The sequence below is a fragment of the Argopecten irradians genome, chromosome 15 (genome assembly GCF_041381155.1).
Source record: "Argopecten irradians isolate NY chromosome 15, Ai_NY, whole genome shotgun sequence".
In the NCBI taxonomy this organism is placed as follows: domain Eukaryota; kingdom Metazoa; phylum Mollusca; class Bivalvia; order Pectinida; family Pectinidae; genus Argopecten; species Argopecten irradians.
The window spans coordinates 30685979-30704917 of NC_091148.1; the positions used below are offsets into that span (position 1 = coordinate 30685979).

Sequence of the window (18939 nt, forward strand, 5' to 3'; positions counted from 1 at the left end):
AACATTTTAGTGCATAGATTCTATTTCACCGACAAGCGCATTTAAAAAATAATTTCTTGCGATTCGGGAATGTTTTGAGTTTTCTGTCGTTATTGACCCCTTAGATATATCAATAGTCCCTCAGATATCATTAGTCAAAGCCTTCAAATGGTTCATGAAAAAACAAAATAGCATTAATAAATGCATGGCTATTTTTTGAGAAAACGATAACAGGTGTATTTGAAGGTTTTACTGTAAGCTAACGTAATTTGGCGTTTTCATGACCAAAGATATGTTCATAGCGATTTGATTTATAAGTAAAACGATGTGTAAACTTTTTAACTTTTCGCGGCGGCTTACATTTGCGATTTGTGCCACAAAAGTTGGTTTAGGGGTATAATCTGTGTGATATCAAGGGATAAAACAGGACGAGGAATGTCATTTGATGAAAAAGGAAAAGTAATATCCAATATTCATTTTTGCATTGTTTGCTAGCTGGAAATTTCTTCACTTCATGTAATAAAGCATCTAAGGGCTGGAACTGTTCAAATCACGTGATGTGGAAATTAGACATATTAGTTAGAATTTTACCAGATATTGAGACGGCTGATCCAATGATGTAGCCCCACGGGATGGAATCGTACGTGACCAACTCTGTGTTTGTAATACATAATGATAGCACCACTGGCCAAAGGCATAATACATTACCGACTCCTGGAAAATAAGGAAAGTCATAAGTCATATATACAGGACTGATATCATAAAAAGTGAAACTACCGACAAGAGTTTGGCGAAAAGGTCATTACTTTTCTTCTTTGTTTTAAGATTTTCTGACTCGTCGATTTTTTTATACCTCTGCGTTACAAGTTTTCAATTTTATCTATCAGGTTATGAAAAAATGGTTTCCAAACTTTTTGATAATATCTATATGGATTGCAAAAATATTTTTAGCCCCATGAAATTTCTAAAATAACGACTTAGATATAACACCAGAAAAGGTAAATATCGACAATTTAACAGCGAAGAGGCGGTAAGTAAAAAAAGTTCCAAAAATGAAATTTATTCTAAGCATTTAATACACACGATATGACACACTGTCTTCTCACATGGATTGAAACATAACGCAGTAATCACCCTTTGTATAGGGTATTTTATCATGAAACAACCTAATTGATGCATCACAAATATTACAAACATCATCACAAACATCACAAACATAATGGAAAATATCACAAACATCATCACAAACAGCATCAAAAATATCACAAACATCTCAAACATCATCACAAACATCACAAACATCATCAAAAACATCACAAACATTATCAAAAACATCACAAACATCATCTGTGAAGAATTCATAACAATGTGTTCCCATGATAGGTAAGTGTTTACTGGCACATATGGCATTATCATATTTCTTTTATTTTTCATCTTTCCATTTGTTATTTTGTTTCTACTTCATATTAGTATTTGTATTAATGCATTGGTTCATGTAATTAGATCATATATCACTGATACACCGAGAACATATATGTTAATACTCAATTTATCTATAGTTACAATGGAAATGATTGCAATTAAATTATTTGACACAAATTTTGTCATTCACTTTGTAATGCTTTTAATTGATACGGGTATTTTCTTTATCTAAAGATAAACAATGGCATTAGAGTTTGCGATTTCTTGCAATAAAAAATCGACTTGTGTCTCAATGAACATCAAAAAGACCTTGAAACTGAGATATACCATGGATTCCTTTGCTATACTGGTACTTAGCCATTCTTCAGCAGTTAATACTGTTTGTGTTCGTACAATGGCTATGTAAAGCCGTCTGGTTAATCTGCTTTCTATCAAACTAAAGTTAGGCTAGATCCGTATATGTTCCAATTCTAACTGTTATATGTGTAAACGAAAACATGTAAAATGAACGACTTTTCATTTGTTACAAGCATTGACATAAGATTTGAAACATAATTCTTTTTCTTGTCATTACAATTTTACTTAAAATTAATATGAGGGGAGTTGGGCATAATTTCAGGCATAACTTCAAAACTCACTTTTCAGCATACATACTATTGAGAAACCGCAGCAAGAAGAATCCAACCATATCATTGAAAACTTACCAACAATAGTTGTAAAAAGAGAAATTTGTCCGTAATCAGGGCTTCCGAGAAACTTTTTATATAATACCTGAAACGACAAATATATGCAATAAATACTGAGAAGCAACACTATCTAAATATCATATACAAATGTAGATGAATAATTTTGTTGACTTTATTTGAGGTCAAGTGTTATGTTGAACTAGAGGATTAAACAGCTGCCTGAAGCCGGACGCCGAAGGCAACATGTACCGTAAGGTCTGAGAGTTCAACATAAGACATGTTGACCGAAAACTCGGAAAATGTTTTTGTTATACCTTCTACTATTTATACAAATACGAAAAATCTCCTTCATTGAACATATATAATTATATAATGCATGGTTGCATATAAAATAAATGAACTCATTTTAGTTTTGAAATAAAATATTACAAAGAATGGATTCATAATTATGTGAATTTTGTACTAACAATTGTGACGTAATGATGACGTAATGATGACGTAAGAAATCATCATTTCAATGGTAACCGGTCAACATTTCAAGGGCTCGAACATACGAAATAAGGACTCTATTACTATAGAAAAGTGTATTGTATATTACATAGTAATCTTCATAATGGCTTTGAATGCCAACATAAATACATTCGATGCTTAAATACAATATATTTTTGTATATTGTGATATCAAAATGAGATTATAGACTCTAACTAATGGATTTCTAACCTTGAAAACGGACATAGTTGCGGACGCAGATACAGAGAGAACCACGCCCCACATAGATGAGGAACCAAATCCGCCTGCATACGCAGAAAGCACCATACCGGATATAGAAAAAATCATGGCTAAAATCTAAAACAGAAGATAAACAAAAGTTTTCCTAATATGTTTATTTCTTGAGGACTTGAAAAAATGAAGTATATATCACCATCGGTTAAACTTTTGAACGTAATCTCTTGAATGTTTATTGATCACGTAAAATAAATATTTTGGGGTAAGGTATTTTCCAACAAATAAGAACAGATATTAGCAATAATGTTTATTAATGTTTGCCATTTAAAACGTTGTTTTTAAATTAGTAAAGATTTTTACTCTGAGGCGGCATAAATCGAGTATTTCGTTTTGTTTAAATAACATTTCATCTCACCCTTAAAGCGACAAATTTGTCAAACAATACGATCCAAGATAACAAATATACGAAGCTGTGATACGTCGAGTAAAGCGCAGCGACGCCTGTCGGTGACAGAAGCTTGGGATCAAGTGCCCGGATGTATGTGAATTGCATCAGGCTCCAGAGGACACAAAACATTGCTGTCAGACCTACATACTGACGTATTCGTCGCTCACTGTCAGTGTAGTAAAGTTGTCGATGGTTTCTGAAAACACGCGATAAAACAAGAATTCAGATGAAAGGAAAATCGTAAGTGCGTCAGAACTTCAGAACTATAATGAATTTCAAAAGAATACAGGAAGTTCGTTTTTAGGGGCTCGTGACCTTTATTACTTTAAACTATTATGGTTTGACGTAATTTAGCATGGGAACGCGAATTCAAACGTTTGTTTAAACGTCAAATGAGTGTATGGATGTTAATAAGAGCCTTTAAAATATGTAACATGGTTTATAGAATCTGATAAAACTCTTAGTAGATTGTAGCTTTAAAAGAATAAACAAAATGTGGATGCTGAAAATATCGTCGTCTAAATATTTCCAATAAAGGAAAAAGAAATTCTCGGAACGGTAAGTGTTAAGTGGAAAAGTTATAAGCTAATGACAAATTATACACTAAAATATCAGATTGTAATGTCCTCACTACTTAACAAGGGAGACTACTCCTGTGTTGGTTGGTATAATGTGGTCGGTATGATGAACTAGACTGTTACAGTAGCATTATAATTCACTAAACCAACACTATATGAAGGCATATCCTTCTGTCATTTTATATTAAGTAGTACATTTTGTTTTGTATGTAATGTTGCTTCAATAAAAAGCTTTCTTAAACACAATTTGTTTTGTATGCAAAGTTTTTTATTGAAGCAACATAAGTTTTGCTAAGTGTATGATCTTACCAATATCTATGATAGTAAATCAGCCAACAACATAGCAAATGACGAATGACATTGTGAAGCGTGATTAACTCGAGATTACTTTAACAAAACCCGAGATTACCTGAATTCCTCTAATGGCTTGCTCTTCCTGTTCTTATAGACATATCTCGCTAAAACAAAGAGAGGATAAAACAGCATCAGCAATCCAGTCCAAATGTACATTAACAAAAATGGCGCCTCGAATGTCCCAGGCATGTAAGTTTCCCGCGCAAACTTGGGTGGCAAGAATCCAGCTGACAGCAACTGTGGTCATCAGGAAAATACTGAGGATGATATTTCGGAACTTTGCTGAGGCATCAATGATGGCATGTTCGGAGCTCTCTGTGGGATAGAGTAAAAGAAGGCAAGGGTATTATTCATAAACAAGAGGCCCATGGGCCTTAACGGTCATCTGACTCATGGCACAAAACAACAAAGTCACAGTATAAAGTATTGGTTAACGATTAATATAAACAATACAAGGAACTCCTTAGTTGAATATGTAAGTTTCTGAAATAAGTAAATGTCATTTGTTGAACAAACTTGGTAGCCCTTCATCCATATATAGTTGTAACCCATTCAAGGATTAAGGAGGAGTCAGATTTAAAGCCAAATTTCAGCAAAACTCCCATTTTGGACCCCCACCGTTCTATTCCCATAGGTCTTACCTCGATCCTTTATAAAATATGATTGTCCTCACATATAGTTCCCCCTTCTGAGCCATGCTCCTCCGTCCCCAAGGGTCGTTTATATAAAATATAATTGTCCTTCCCCAGTGATGTTTCATAAAAAATATGGATACATTAATCCACTCAAGGGTTAAGGAGGAGTAGGCTTATAAAGCTAAATTTCATCAAAATTCCCCCTTCTGAGCCCTGCTCCTCTGTCACAAGAGGACGGACCTAACTAGTTTATATTATATATGATACCCCTTCCCTTATGATGTTTTATACAAAATATAGATACAATTCACTCAAGGGTTAAGGAGGAGTAGGATTTTAAATATAAAACAAGCACTCATTGTAATGGACACCATAAACATAATACAAAAAAAGGACCCTCTTCCTCCCCATCCACACCTGCAGCAAATCAAGAATCTAAAATTTAAAAAAAAATCCCCTTTTGGGGCCCCTCCCCTCAGTCCCTTGGGGGTCGGAGCAAGCTCATTTATAGAAAATATTTTTTGTCCTTCCTCAATGATGTTTCACACCAAATATGGATGAAATCCATCCAAGGATGAAGGAGGAGTAGGATTTTAAGGCTAAAATTAAGAAAATTTCTCCTTTTGGGGCCCACCCCTCAGCCCCTAGAGGTCGGACCAGGCTTATTTATACAAGAAATGATTGTTTTCCCCAATAATGTTTCACACCAAATATGGATGAAATTCTAAGGTTGAAGGAGGAGCAGGATTTTAAAGCTTAAATTAAGAAAATTTCCCCTTTGTGGCCTCCCCCTCTGCCCTTAGGGGTCAGACCTTACTTATTTATATGAAATATGATTGTCCTTCCTCAATAATGTTTCACACCAAATATGGAAGTAACTCATTCTAGAGTTAAGAGGAGTAGCGTTTTAAATGCAAAGTGTACGCACGACGCATGGAGCACGAAGAAGGACGAAGCATGATGACTATAGGTCATTCTGACCCTTCCCTTCGGGTCAGATGACCTAAAAAACAATAACAGATTAATTACAATAACCGGTTTCATTTGGTCTCTATGCTATCACAATCTGTTTAATTTGTAGTAAAGCTAAGAATTCCACAGCATATATTGAAATCCAGTTTAATAGTTTTGCAATCTCTACACAGTAAGGAAAACCGATTTGATTTATCTTGCTTTTGTTTAATATTCCCTTTGCTTTAAGGCTTTTGCCTACGATGAATCATGTCAAAACATGTTACTAGTAAGTAGTTATATAGAACAAGGCAAAGTGTAATGATGGGAATAAGTTTGAGAAGTACATAAAATACGTCAGATCTTTGATGTGTGTTGCCTGCAGAATCTCGAATGTTAATTTCACGAGACGAAATATTATGAAATAAAAATTGTCAGATTTTTTTTTTGTGCGTAGCTAATGTATAGGTATACTGGGACGAAATCACATTTTCATGTAGCATATGTAGCTAGGTGTAAAAATGCAAGTATAGGTGATACAAAGGCTATCTGAACAATGACCCCTCATGTGATGTTGTCAGATCCTCTATTGAGTATAATACTGGATCAAGGTCTCGGCCGGCCATATAACACTACCCAATTTCAGAAAAAAGTATGATTATTAACCAACCGTATAGGATATGATAATAGGAATACTCTCAATCGACAGCCAGATAATTTATCTTTAATTTGGTATATGATACAATATATATCATGCCGTATAAATGTCACTAGGTATCCAGAAACATCGGAAAACAGCCAGATTTCAACTGGTCGGACATTGTGGTGTCCTTCGATAAACACGCCAGGGCTCTAATGGGTAGCTCAAAAACCACTGCAATGTCAACATTTCAGCTTCATAGGAATTAAAGTTTGGTAAAAAACAAACTTACCGCTATGTTAGTTTTTAACTATATACCATCCATATGCTCAATACAGCCTTTTGAAATTTCCGATTGAAAAAATGTGTGTCTCTAGCCGTCATGTTGATATGTGTGTAGTGCATTTGTTTTCTCGGCGTTGATTGGTCAATTAATTTTCGAGAGCCAATCAACGCCGACAAAACAAATCTACTGCACACATACTTACATGGCGGCTAAAGACATAAATTTTTCAATCGGAAATTTCAAAGGGCTACGTTAGGCAAATGGATGATATTTTATCCGTGGATTTACTAACCGGTAATTTTGTTTTCTACCAAACTTTTATTCTTATGACGCTGAAGTGTTGACATGCAGTGGTTTTTGAGCTACCCATTAGAGCACTGGCGTGTTTATCGGAGGACACCACAGTGTCCGACCAGTTGAAATCTGGCTGTTTTCCGATGTTTCTGGATACCTAGTGACATTTATACGGCATGATATATATATTGTATCATATACCAAATTAAAGATAAATTATCTGGCTGTCGATTGAGAGTATTCCTATTATCATATCCTATACGGTTGGTTAATAATCATACTTTTTTTCTGAAATTGGGTAGTGTTATATGGCCGGCTGAGTTATAGACCTTGACCCAGTATTATACTTATACCTATATTAGAAACGAACACCTGTGATTGAACGGAATGGTTATAAGGATCTGTATTTTAGTAAGATTGGTTTGACTCTAGTCGCTATCTGCTATCTACCAATACCGATAGGTTACTCGATAAGAGTTTAAAGGCAAACGGGGTCTTGCATATTTTAAATATCTTTATTCTATGTCTTCATAAATACAATGTTATTTATAAATTCATTTGTTATACTGAGTTATATATATAATATATATATATAGTAAATTAATAAACAAATTACGATATCTGATTTGCAATCTATGAATTTTACTATTTTTCACTATTTTCATTTTTGACGTTGTAACCTTAACTTTTGATTATTAAAACCAGTTACAATATGACTGTTTGTGCTATATTGTTGTTATTGTTTAATTTCGTGGAGAGACAATTTCCCGACTTTCTCTTCGAAAATTATCCGCTCGGGGAGAAAATGTTCGCCTATATCACAAAGTCTAACAGTAACAGGATATTCATTCTATATTACTTATTATCATTTCCACTCTATTCGTGGTTATTTTAGTTCGAGTAAATATACCGCGAACATGGCGGAATGCAATCAATTTCGAATAAAACCAACAATCGGTTAGAGGGAAACATATATCAAGACGAGGACTACTACGGTATTACTATATGGAAGTGAGTCTATTAAATCTCGTTTAAGGGAAGCCGTCTTGTCGTACACAGAAACTAAATAAGTCATCCTATGTCTACTTAGCGATCTCAGTGTAGTAACAGAAATCATTATGGACGTATACACACATATCAGGTATACAGTGGAACGATGTACTGGTCTCAGCGAACATATCGGAACATCTGTTCAATAGACAAACCGCACATATCAGGTATACAGCGGAACGATGTACTGGTCTCAGCGAACATATCAGAACACAAACCGCACATATCAGGTATACAGTGGAACGATGTACTGGTCTCAGCGAACATATCAGAACATCTGTTCAATAGACAAACCGTCAGAGATAAGGATACGTGATTCTCATCCAGATAATCATTACTCAGGTACGTGCTATTATATAGGTTAATGAACTGCTCATGCGTATTGTAAAAATATTATGGTGAGTCGTTTCTCTCCCTCATTGCTAGATCGATCAGTCGGTTACAGATGCTCCGTCGCCACAAGAGGCTACATTTACCATTTGGACAATAATTGATAGTTAAATCATGTTTATATATGTCTAATTAACACTAAAATCCATATAAAATAATTTATTTTGGTTTTGTTTTTTGCGCAATTATTACCTCAATTCCATATAGGGCATAGTGTCATGGACGTTTTAGCGATGTGATTAATTATTTTAGATAAATTTATACTGATACAGAATAATAATCGCATTTTTTCAGTGATGGCAATACATGTAGTGTTAAGTAAGTCACTATTGTTACTGAAGATAGATATCCATTTACTTATAGTGAAACTATAAAGACATAAACATGCTCTGTCCGTTTTTTCTGTGTTTCTTTTTTTCTTCAGGTTTCAGACTTTAATTAATGTTGACCAAATGGAAACTTCATCCAAGTATTACATTATCCTGAATGCTAACTGCTTTAACTAGTTTTACATGGGACCGTCAAGTGGAGAGGGATGAGATCCATACACGCCGCATACATGGAAGGCCGTCCTTACACGATCTTGGCTGTTAATAGGACGTTAATTAATCAAACAAACAAAACTCAAGTTGGAGGACACATTCCAAATCTTAACGAAGCTACAGCGCACACGAATGGCAATCTTTCTCTATTAAAACAGGAGCAGATGGAATCGTATTTCTTTGTGTTACCATAATACATACTAATAAATGTTCTTTCATGTTATATGAAACTCGTCTAGAAAGGAAATGCAGAAAAAAACCATTTCTAACGAACAAAGCCTATCCGTGAACTCGGAGTGGTAGTCAATAAGTAGGAGACTGATCTTTACCTGTATTTGTCCTCATTTCCACTGCCAATCACGACGAGCCTGTGTCATACATGATGTTCACCTGTAAGATAAGAAATACTACACTTATTATTATCCACATTACAATAAAGATGCTAATTACGTTGTCAACCTAGTCCAATGCGTTATAGAGGTTTAGTGGGTGACTGTCCTAAAAGAAAAAAGAACAACATTATTTTTGTATTTTCAGATTCTTTGATGGTTTGAACTTTCTGTCCGCAGTCTCTATTATTAATCTTTTGTTATACTTTAACCTTTGAGTCCTCTGTTAGCTGGATAACTAACGGTTCCTTGTCAAACACATCATGTGATTTCCTTCTCCCCTTATTTCCCCATTGCCGATCCCTTCTTGCACTTTTCCTTGAATCCTCTCTCTTCCCCAATACCTTTCCATTTCTTTCTTTTCTTCCTTTAGATTCCAAAAGGAGACAGATTTACATAAGTGTAAATCACTTTTTTCTGAATCTTTTATTATGTTGTATGTGTACCTCGTGAATTTTTTGTTTCCAATAAAATAAAGTTTAAACTAACCTTTGAGTGCGTGATTCAGATTGGGATTGATTTTTAGATTGTTACCTGTGTGTCCGTGGTTATGATTCATATTGTCACATGTTTTTACCTCTGATTGCTTGGTTCCTATGATTGAGATTTTATATTGTTATCTGTGTGTCCCATGGGGGACAAACTCAATGAAAATGGATGTTGTCATATTTTTTTTGTATTTTGCGGATGCCCTGTATGGTAACGGGATCCGGCCTCGGTTGTTCGGTATCTACATCCGGAAAAATCGTACCTAAACAAATGAGAGGGATACGTACTAAATCGCTTTAAAAACTCGATAATATTTCATTTGTTTATTGAAACCTATCAAAAATTAGAACAGTGAAAGCTTAATATTTTAATATGTCCAACAATTGTATGTGAAAATGAGAATAAAGCCTCCTTATTTGTATTCAAACATGTAACCTTGATGGTATTTCCGTGCAAAACTGAGAAAAATGCGTGAAAATATGAGCATATCTCAAAATATCGGATGCATTTCTTTAAGATAAGATGTTGAATGAAGAATTGGGATAGAACAAAAACTATCTACCACTTCAAATTTATCGTAAATACATCCTTTGTGCCATAATCAATGATGTTTAGTGAGCATGTTATGACTAGAGTGTACGATATTTCCGGAAGTAGATACCAAACAACCGCGACTTGATCCCGTTACCATACAGTGGGATGAACTGATGAGTATATATGACAGTCATGTGATTTTTTTTCTCAGAAAATACGAGATTTGAAAAATTATCAATCAATCGGAATATATTTACCATAAAGCAGAGAAAGGGACGACAGTCGCCATAGTAGAATTTTTACCACCACCTCGATTAAACTTATTTTTTAACAATAGTATACCTTTTTTCTTGAGTCATAGTCACGCATCAGTCCTCCGATAATCCATTATCACAAACATACCATGCAAAAGCATATAAACGATGTCTATATAGTCGAACGCAGTATTTTTATCCAAAATTACCGGCGCTTTCTGACTTGTGACATCGAAAGCAACGTCCTAGTGGAGAGCGATTAGAGTGACTCCCCCTGCAGTGTAATTTAATCGGTTTAGTCAGAGATATTCCGATGCGTTTATTTTCGCGGAAAATTTTAATATCAAAATGTATCGGAGTATCTCTGACTAAACCCATTGAATTACACTGCAGGGGAAGTCACTCTAATCGCTCTCCACTAGCTGTTGCTTTCGATATGTATTCCGGTAGTTTTAGTCATCTTATAATAGTGCATAGTCATCATTACAATACAGTAAAAGAGCTAATCAGTCGTCATCATTGTGAAAATTAATCGAATATAATATCATAACATATATTTATATTTGTAATAAAAATTTGTATATGGTTATATATTTGTAAACCATTATATATTTGTGTATCAGTATTTATTTGCACATTGTTATATATTTGTATATTCTTACATATTTGTGTATTGTTATATATTTATATTTTCTTACATATTTGTATATTTTTTTATATATTTGTATGTTCCATTGTAATGAATACTTATACTGCTAGTTGGACATTGAGTGAGATTGAATTAGGTGTCGTCCTATTATAGAAATATTTATAATGAATTGTTAACTCCCTAATCGATGAGACTGATTCCGCTACAATGGTTCTCTTTAATATCTGCATAAACTTTCCAAAAATAGAATAAAATCAAAATATGTTTTGACATACAATAATACAAATGACGTAAAAGTTTTCATCCATTTTGATATCTTAGCAGTGTAGCATTAAAACGTTTGACAATTACTTCTCTACAATAATGTGATCAGAATAACAAAAACAGTACATTGTGAATGACTATACTGCTTTGAGGTCGCACTCTTGATAATTTTGAAAAGAAAGTTTCAGTAGACTGTGATAAGTCATTTTTCTCCTAAAATGCTTTTCGTTTTACTATGAATAAAACACATCGACAGTAATCCCTGGGATATTGGGGATGACATATAATAAGCTAAACGGTCATTTGTAAACATTTTCAGTAATGTTAATAAATCATTCAGTCAACCCGTATTAACCCAAAGTCGATGGGAACATGGTAACCCTTCGGGTATTCCTGCTCACTTACTTAAATACGTAATGATATATTTATTCGAAATAAACAAAATACTTGGAATTGAATTATTTCAATTGTTATGCACTTCAAGAAACTGTTTGTCTCAAAACATAAAATAATTTGTTCGACAATAAAATAGTGGAGGCATGGAATACCTTCACCATGGATGTAGTCAATACAGAAAAATAAAATGCCGGCAAAATAACCACAGGAAAACCCACTTCAGGGATCTCAACCATTTTCTTAGGATAATTGTATGCAGTATATATGAGTATATCTTTTAACCGATAATGCGAATATTAATATATATTATAACAAACCATGGTGAATTAATGTTATAATGGTCAGATACATTTGGTGTTTTGATCCTTTATGCTTTCCTATGAATGAGAATCAATGACATTCTACCGTATAATATGTGCATTTCATTAACATTATCACAAATCGTATAAATGTAAGACTTATTAGTACTGCTCCACTGCCAGATTCACAAAAAATGTTCTATACCTGTATATGTATCTATGAATACTTCTTGACAATCATGAATTCTGTATTTGTATCTATGAATAATTGTGAACAATCATTCATCATGTTTTTGTATCAATGAATACTTGTGGACAATTATGAATCCTGTTTTAGTGTCTATGAATACTTGGGTACAATCATGATGAATCCTGTATTTGTATCTATGATAACTAGTGGACAATCATGTATATGTATCTGTAAATACTTGTGGACAATCTTTAATCCTGTATTTGTATTTGTGAATACTTGTGAATTATCATGAATCCTGTATGTGTATCTGTGAATACTTATGGACAATTCTTAATCCTGTATTTGTATCTATGAATAATTGTTGACAATCATGAATCCTGTGTATGTATCTGTGAATAATTGTTGACAATCATGAATCCTGTGTATGTATCTGTGAATAATTGTTGACAATCATGAATCCTGTATATGTATCTGTGAATAATTGTTGACAATCATGGATCCTGTATATGTATCTGTGAATAATTGTTGACAATCATGAATCCTGTATATGTATCTGTGAATAATTGTTGACAATCATGAATCCTGTATATGTATCTGTGAATAATTGTTGACAATCATGAATCCTGTATATGTATCTGTGAATAATTGTTGACAATCATGAATCCTGTATATGTATCTGTGAATAATTGTTGACAATCATGAATCCTGTATATGTATCTGTGAATAATTGTTGACAATCATGGATCCTGTATATGTATCTGTGAATACTTGTGGACAATCATGAATCCTGTATATGTATCTATGAATAATTGTTGACAATCATGGATTCTGTATTTGTATCTGTGAATAATTGTTGACAATCATGGATCCTGTATATGTATCTGTGAATAATTGTTGACAATCATGGATCCTGTGTATGTATCTGTGAATAATTGTTGACAATCATGAATCATGTATATGTATCTATGAATACTTGTGGACAATCATGAATCCTGTGTATGTATCTGTGAATAATTGTTGACAATCATGAATCCTGTATTTGTATCTGTGAATACTTGTTGACAATCATGAATCCTGTATATGTATCTATGAATACTTGTGGACAATCATGAATCCTGTGTATGTATCTGTGAATAATTTGACAATCATGGATCCTGTATATGTATCTATGAATACTTGTTGACAATCATGGATCCTGTATATGTATCTGTGAATACTTGTGGACAATCATGAATCCTGTGTATGTATCTGTGAATAATTGTTGACAATCATGGATCCTGTATATGTATCTGTGAATAATTGTTGACAATCATGGATCCTGTATATAAATCTATGAATACTTGTAGACAATCATGAATCCTGTGTATGTATCTGTGAATAATTGTTGACAATCATGAATCCTGAATATGTATCTATGAATAATTGTGGACAATCATGAATCCTGTATGTGTATCTGTGAATAATTGTTGACTATCATGAATCCTGTGTATGTATTTGTGAATAATTGTTGACAATCATGAATCCTGTGTATGTATCTGTGAATAATTGTTGACAATCATGGATCCTGTATATGTATCTGTGAATAATTGTTGACAATCATGGATCCTGTATATGTATCTGTGAATAATTGTTGACAATCATGAATCCTGTATATGTATCTGTGAATAATTGTTGACAATCATGAATCCTGTATATGTATCTGTGAATAATTGTTGACAATCATGTATCCTGTATATGTATCTGTGAATAATTGTTGACAATCATGAATCCTGTGTATGTATTTGTGAATAATTGTTGACAATCATGGATCCTGTATATAAATCTATGAATACTTGTGGACAATCATGAATCCTGTGTATGTATCTGTGAATAATTGTTGACAATCATGAATCCTGTATATGTATCTGTGAATAATTGTTGACAATCATGGATCCTGTATATGTATCTGTGAATAATTGTTGACAATCATGAATCCTGAATATGTATCTGTGAATAATTATTGACAATCATGAATCCTGAATATGTATCTGTGAATAATTATTGACAATCATGAATCCTGTATATGTATCTATGAATACTTGTGGACAATCATGAATCCTGTGTATGTATCTGTGAATAATTGTTGACAATCATGAATCCTGTATATGTATCTATGAATAATTGTGGACAATCATGAATCCTGTATATGTATCTGTGAATAATTGTTGACAATCATGAATCCTGTGTATGTATCTGTGAATAATTGTTGACAATCATGAATCCTGTATATGTATCTATGAATAATTGTTGACAATCATGGATCCTGTATATGTATCTGTGAATAATTGTTGACAATCATGGATCCTGTATATGTATCTGTGAATAATTGTTGACAATCATGAATCCTGTATATGTATCTGTGAATAATTGTTGACAATCATGAATCCTGTATATGTATCTGTGAATAATTGTTGACAATCATGGATCCTGTATATGTATCTGTGAATACTTGTGGACAATCATGAATCCTGTATATGTATCTGTGAATAATTGTTGACAATCATGAATCCTGTATATGTATCTATGAATAATTGTGGACAATCATGAATCCTGTGTATGTATCTGTGAATAATTGTTGACTATCATGAATCCTGTGTATGTATTTGTGAATAATTGTTAACAATCATGAATCCTGTATTTGTATCTGTGAATAATTGTTGACAATCATGAATCCTGTATATGTATCTATGAATACTTGTTGACAATCATGGATCCTGTATATGTATCTGTGAATAATTGTTGACAATCATGGATCCTGTATATGTATCTATGAATAATTGTTGACAATCATGAATCCTGTATATGTATCTGTGAATAATTGTTGATAATCATGGATCCTGTATATGTATCTGTGAATACTTGTGGACAATCATGGAGATTGTATATGTATCTATGAATACTTGTTGACAATCATGGATCCTGTGTATGTATCTGTGAATAATTGTTGACAATCATGAATCATGTATATGTATCTATGAATACTTGTGGACAATCATGAATCCTGTGTATGTATCTGTGAATAATTGTTGACAATCATGAATCCTGTATATGTATCTGTGAATAATTGTTGACAATCATGAATCCTGTATATGTATCTGTGAATAATTGTTGACAATCATGAATCCTGTATATGTATCTGTGAATAATTGTTGACAATCATGAATCCTGTATATGTATCTGTGAATAATTGTTGACAATCATGAATCCTGTATATGTATCTATGAATACTTGTGGACAATCATGAATCCTGTGTATGTATCTGTGAATAATTTGACAATCATGGATCCTGTATATGTATCTATGAATACTTGTTGACAATCATGGATCCTGTATATGTATCTGTGAATACTTGTGGACAATCATGAATCCTGTGTATGTATCTGTGAATAATTGTTGACAATCATGGATCCTGTATATGTATCTGTGAATAATTGTTGACAATCATGGATCCTGTATATAAATCTATGAATACTTGTGGACAATCATGAATCCTGTGTATGTATCTGTGAATAATTGTTGACAATCATGAATCCTGTATATGTATCTGTGAATAATTGTTGACAATCATGAATCCTGTATATGTATCTGTGAATAATTGTTGACAATCATGGATCCTGTATATGTATCTGTGAATAATTGTTGACAATCATGGATCCTGTATAAGTATCTGTGAATAATTGTTGACAATCATGAATCCTGTGTATGTATCTGTGAATAATTGTTGACAATCATGTATCTTGTATATGTATCTGTGAATACTTGTGGACAATCATGGATTCTGTATATGTATCTGTGAATAATTGTTGACAATCATGGATCCTGTATATGTATCTGTGAATAATTATTGACAATCATGAATCCTGTATATGTATCTGTGAATAATTGTTGACAATCATGTATCTTGTATATGTATCTGTGAATACTTGTGGACAATCATGGATCCTGTATCTGTATCTGTGAATACTTGTGGACAATCATGAATCCTGTGTATGTATCTGTGAATAATTGTTGACAATCATGAATCCTGTGTATGTATCTGTGAATAATTGTTGACAATCATGGATCCTGTATATGTATCTGTGAATAATTGTTGACAATCATGAATCCTGTATATGTATCTATGAATAATTGTGGACAATCATGAATCCTGTGTATGTATCTGTGAATAATTGTTGACTATCATGAATCCTGTGTATGTATCTGTGAATAATTGTTGACAATCATGGATCCTGTATATGTATCTGTGAATAATTGTTGACAATCATGGATCCTGTATATGTATCTGTGAATAATTGTTGACAATCATGAATCCTGTATATGTATCTATGAATACTTGTTGACAATCATGAATCCTGTATATGTATCAATGAATAATTGTTGACAATCATGGATCCTGTATATGTATCTATGAATAATTGTTGACAATCATGGATCCTGTATATGTATCTGTGAATAATTGTTGATAATCATGGATCCTGTATATGTATCTGTGAATACTTGTGGACAATCATGAATCCTGTATATGTATCTATGAATACTTGTTGACAATCATGAATCCTGTATATGTATCTATGAATAATTGTTGACAATCATGGATCCTGTATATGTATCTGTGAATACTTGTTGACAATTATGGATCCTGTATATGTATCTGTGAATAATTGTTGACAATCATGAATCCTGTATATCATGAATCCTGAATCTGCGAATACTTATAGACAATTATATGCCTCCTATAATTGTATCTATATATATGCTTGTCAACAATAATGAAGTTCTCCCGCTACGTTAATTAACACCTAGCCTACACTCTCTGGCCAGTGGACGACAGATTTCCTAGACACGATCGATAATATCATGTTATCTAGTTATATAGATACAGCCATAATAGACTGTGCCTCTGTGATAGTAAATACTAGACACCAGCTCTAGAATCAAATACAATATTGCAGGTAATAAAACCTAAATCTCACACCTACCTTTTGCAAGTAGTTCCAATCGGTAACAAACATAATTACATCTATATCTGATGTCACAATTCTAACAAGGAATGGCACAGTTCATATATTCCGTGTGTATGATTAATTGCACGCGCCCTAATCAGTACACATGCACTAGTGTATGCTGTCGTGTTGATTCGGTTCCGTTCATGTCTATAAAACACATCATGGTTCTACCTGATGTCTCCGGGAAACTGTTAAAATGCCTTCTTGTGTGTGCAGTATCCATAGTTCAATTTATTGATGCCGCCGGCAGCTGGTTTGGCCTGATGATATCAGATCAAGAGCGACAATCCTACCAGGTCTGAACAGCTTAACGCAGAAGGGGTGAACTAATCAGAAATTAGAATTCAATATAATCGTAAATTATCATCGAAAACATTTCTACATTGTATCAAGGACATCTAGCAGCATTGATAATTTAATGTTATCATATTTGCAGTTAATACATAGAACAGAACAATTTTCAGAAATTTCATGATTTTTTCTGAAAGCTGACAAAACTGGAAGTATCCAGGCGTGTGTTGTTGGCCGGAAGTGACGTGCCAGTGTAAGCAGCGAAACCCGGGAATTAATCCTTGTCAAAATGGATGAGGGGAAAAACTGGGATTACATTGATAAAATAGTATCGATGTAAAAAGCGTAAAGGACGTATCATATGCCTTTCTTTGTTACTATATTTGTCAATAAAGTACATGTATATCAATATTACTCACAACCACTTCGTTGTTTACCGATATCGCAGTTCTTGTTTGTCCCCACCATCGTGACCTCGAGTAATGAAGATTGAGGAGTGTTGATTTCATCACAGTTTTACTTCAAATAGATGAAAATGCTGTTTTTCTTTGTGTTATATGTGATATGTTTTTTATCATTAACTTGTATGAGTCAAATATCCATGTTTTCAATTTTGCTCGCTCAGAATTGCAAATACAATGGTAATACAACATCTAGGACTCATTTGCTGAAGATCATACACATTATTATATCAACAGTTTTTGTTTTGCTATTGATGACATTACCCAAAAACAAAATAGTAATTTAATTTAGATTATGTAATAACTTGGATTAGACAGATACTTTTGTAATTTAATTTCATTTGTTAGACTCATTTTTATTGGCTAGATTTTTTAAGTTATTTTTCAATAGACTGAAAGAATTGTACATACACAACATTTTCGCGAGATGATTTAAAATTTGCACATTCATTGGTCAAACACTGAACTATTTGATAAGAGATTTATGCGCTACAGCTCAATTTGTTTTATTATAAAAGGAAATAAAATTACGGAGATGTATGCCAATAATAGTACCTAGTTCAGTAATCGAAATGAAATTATAAGCATTACATCGCGTCTTTGAAGAATATCCATCCATTTTTGTCTTTGAATTCATAAACCCAAAAGTTATTGAGAATACTGCTGACGTTTTTGAAGGAAATATGTCTTAATT

At 33.2% G+C, this 18939-nt stretch overlaps 1 protein-coding gene across 1 annotated transcript in view; it reads right to left on the reverse strand.

Moving 5' to 3' along the window:
• Nucleotides 1-529: 529 nt before the first annotated feature.
• LOC138308773 (solute carrier family 35 member F3-like) overlaps nt 530-18939 on the reverse strand; it is a 44956-nt gene continuing 26546 nt past the window's right edge. The window contains 7 exon segments of the mRNA XM_069249789.1: nt 530-693; nt 2106-2172; nt 2808-2933; nt 3229-3457; nt 4249-4400; nt 4402-4508; nt 9311-9371. Coding sequence (XP_069105890.1) covers nt 530-693; nt 2106-2172; nt 2808-2933; nt 3229-3457; nt 4249-4400; nt 4402-4508; nt 9311-9326 — 861 coding nt within the window. The 5' untranslated portion in view covers nt 9327-9371.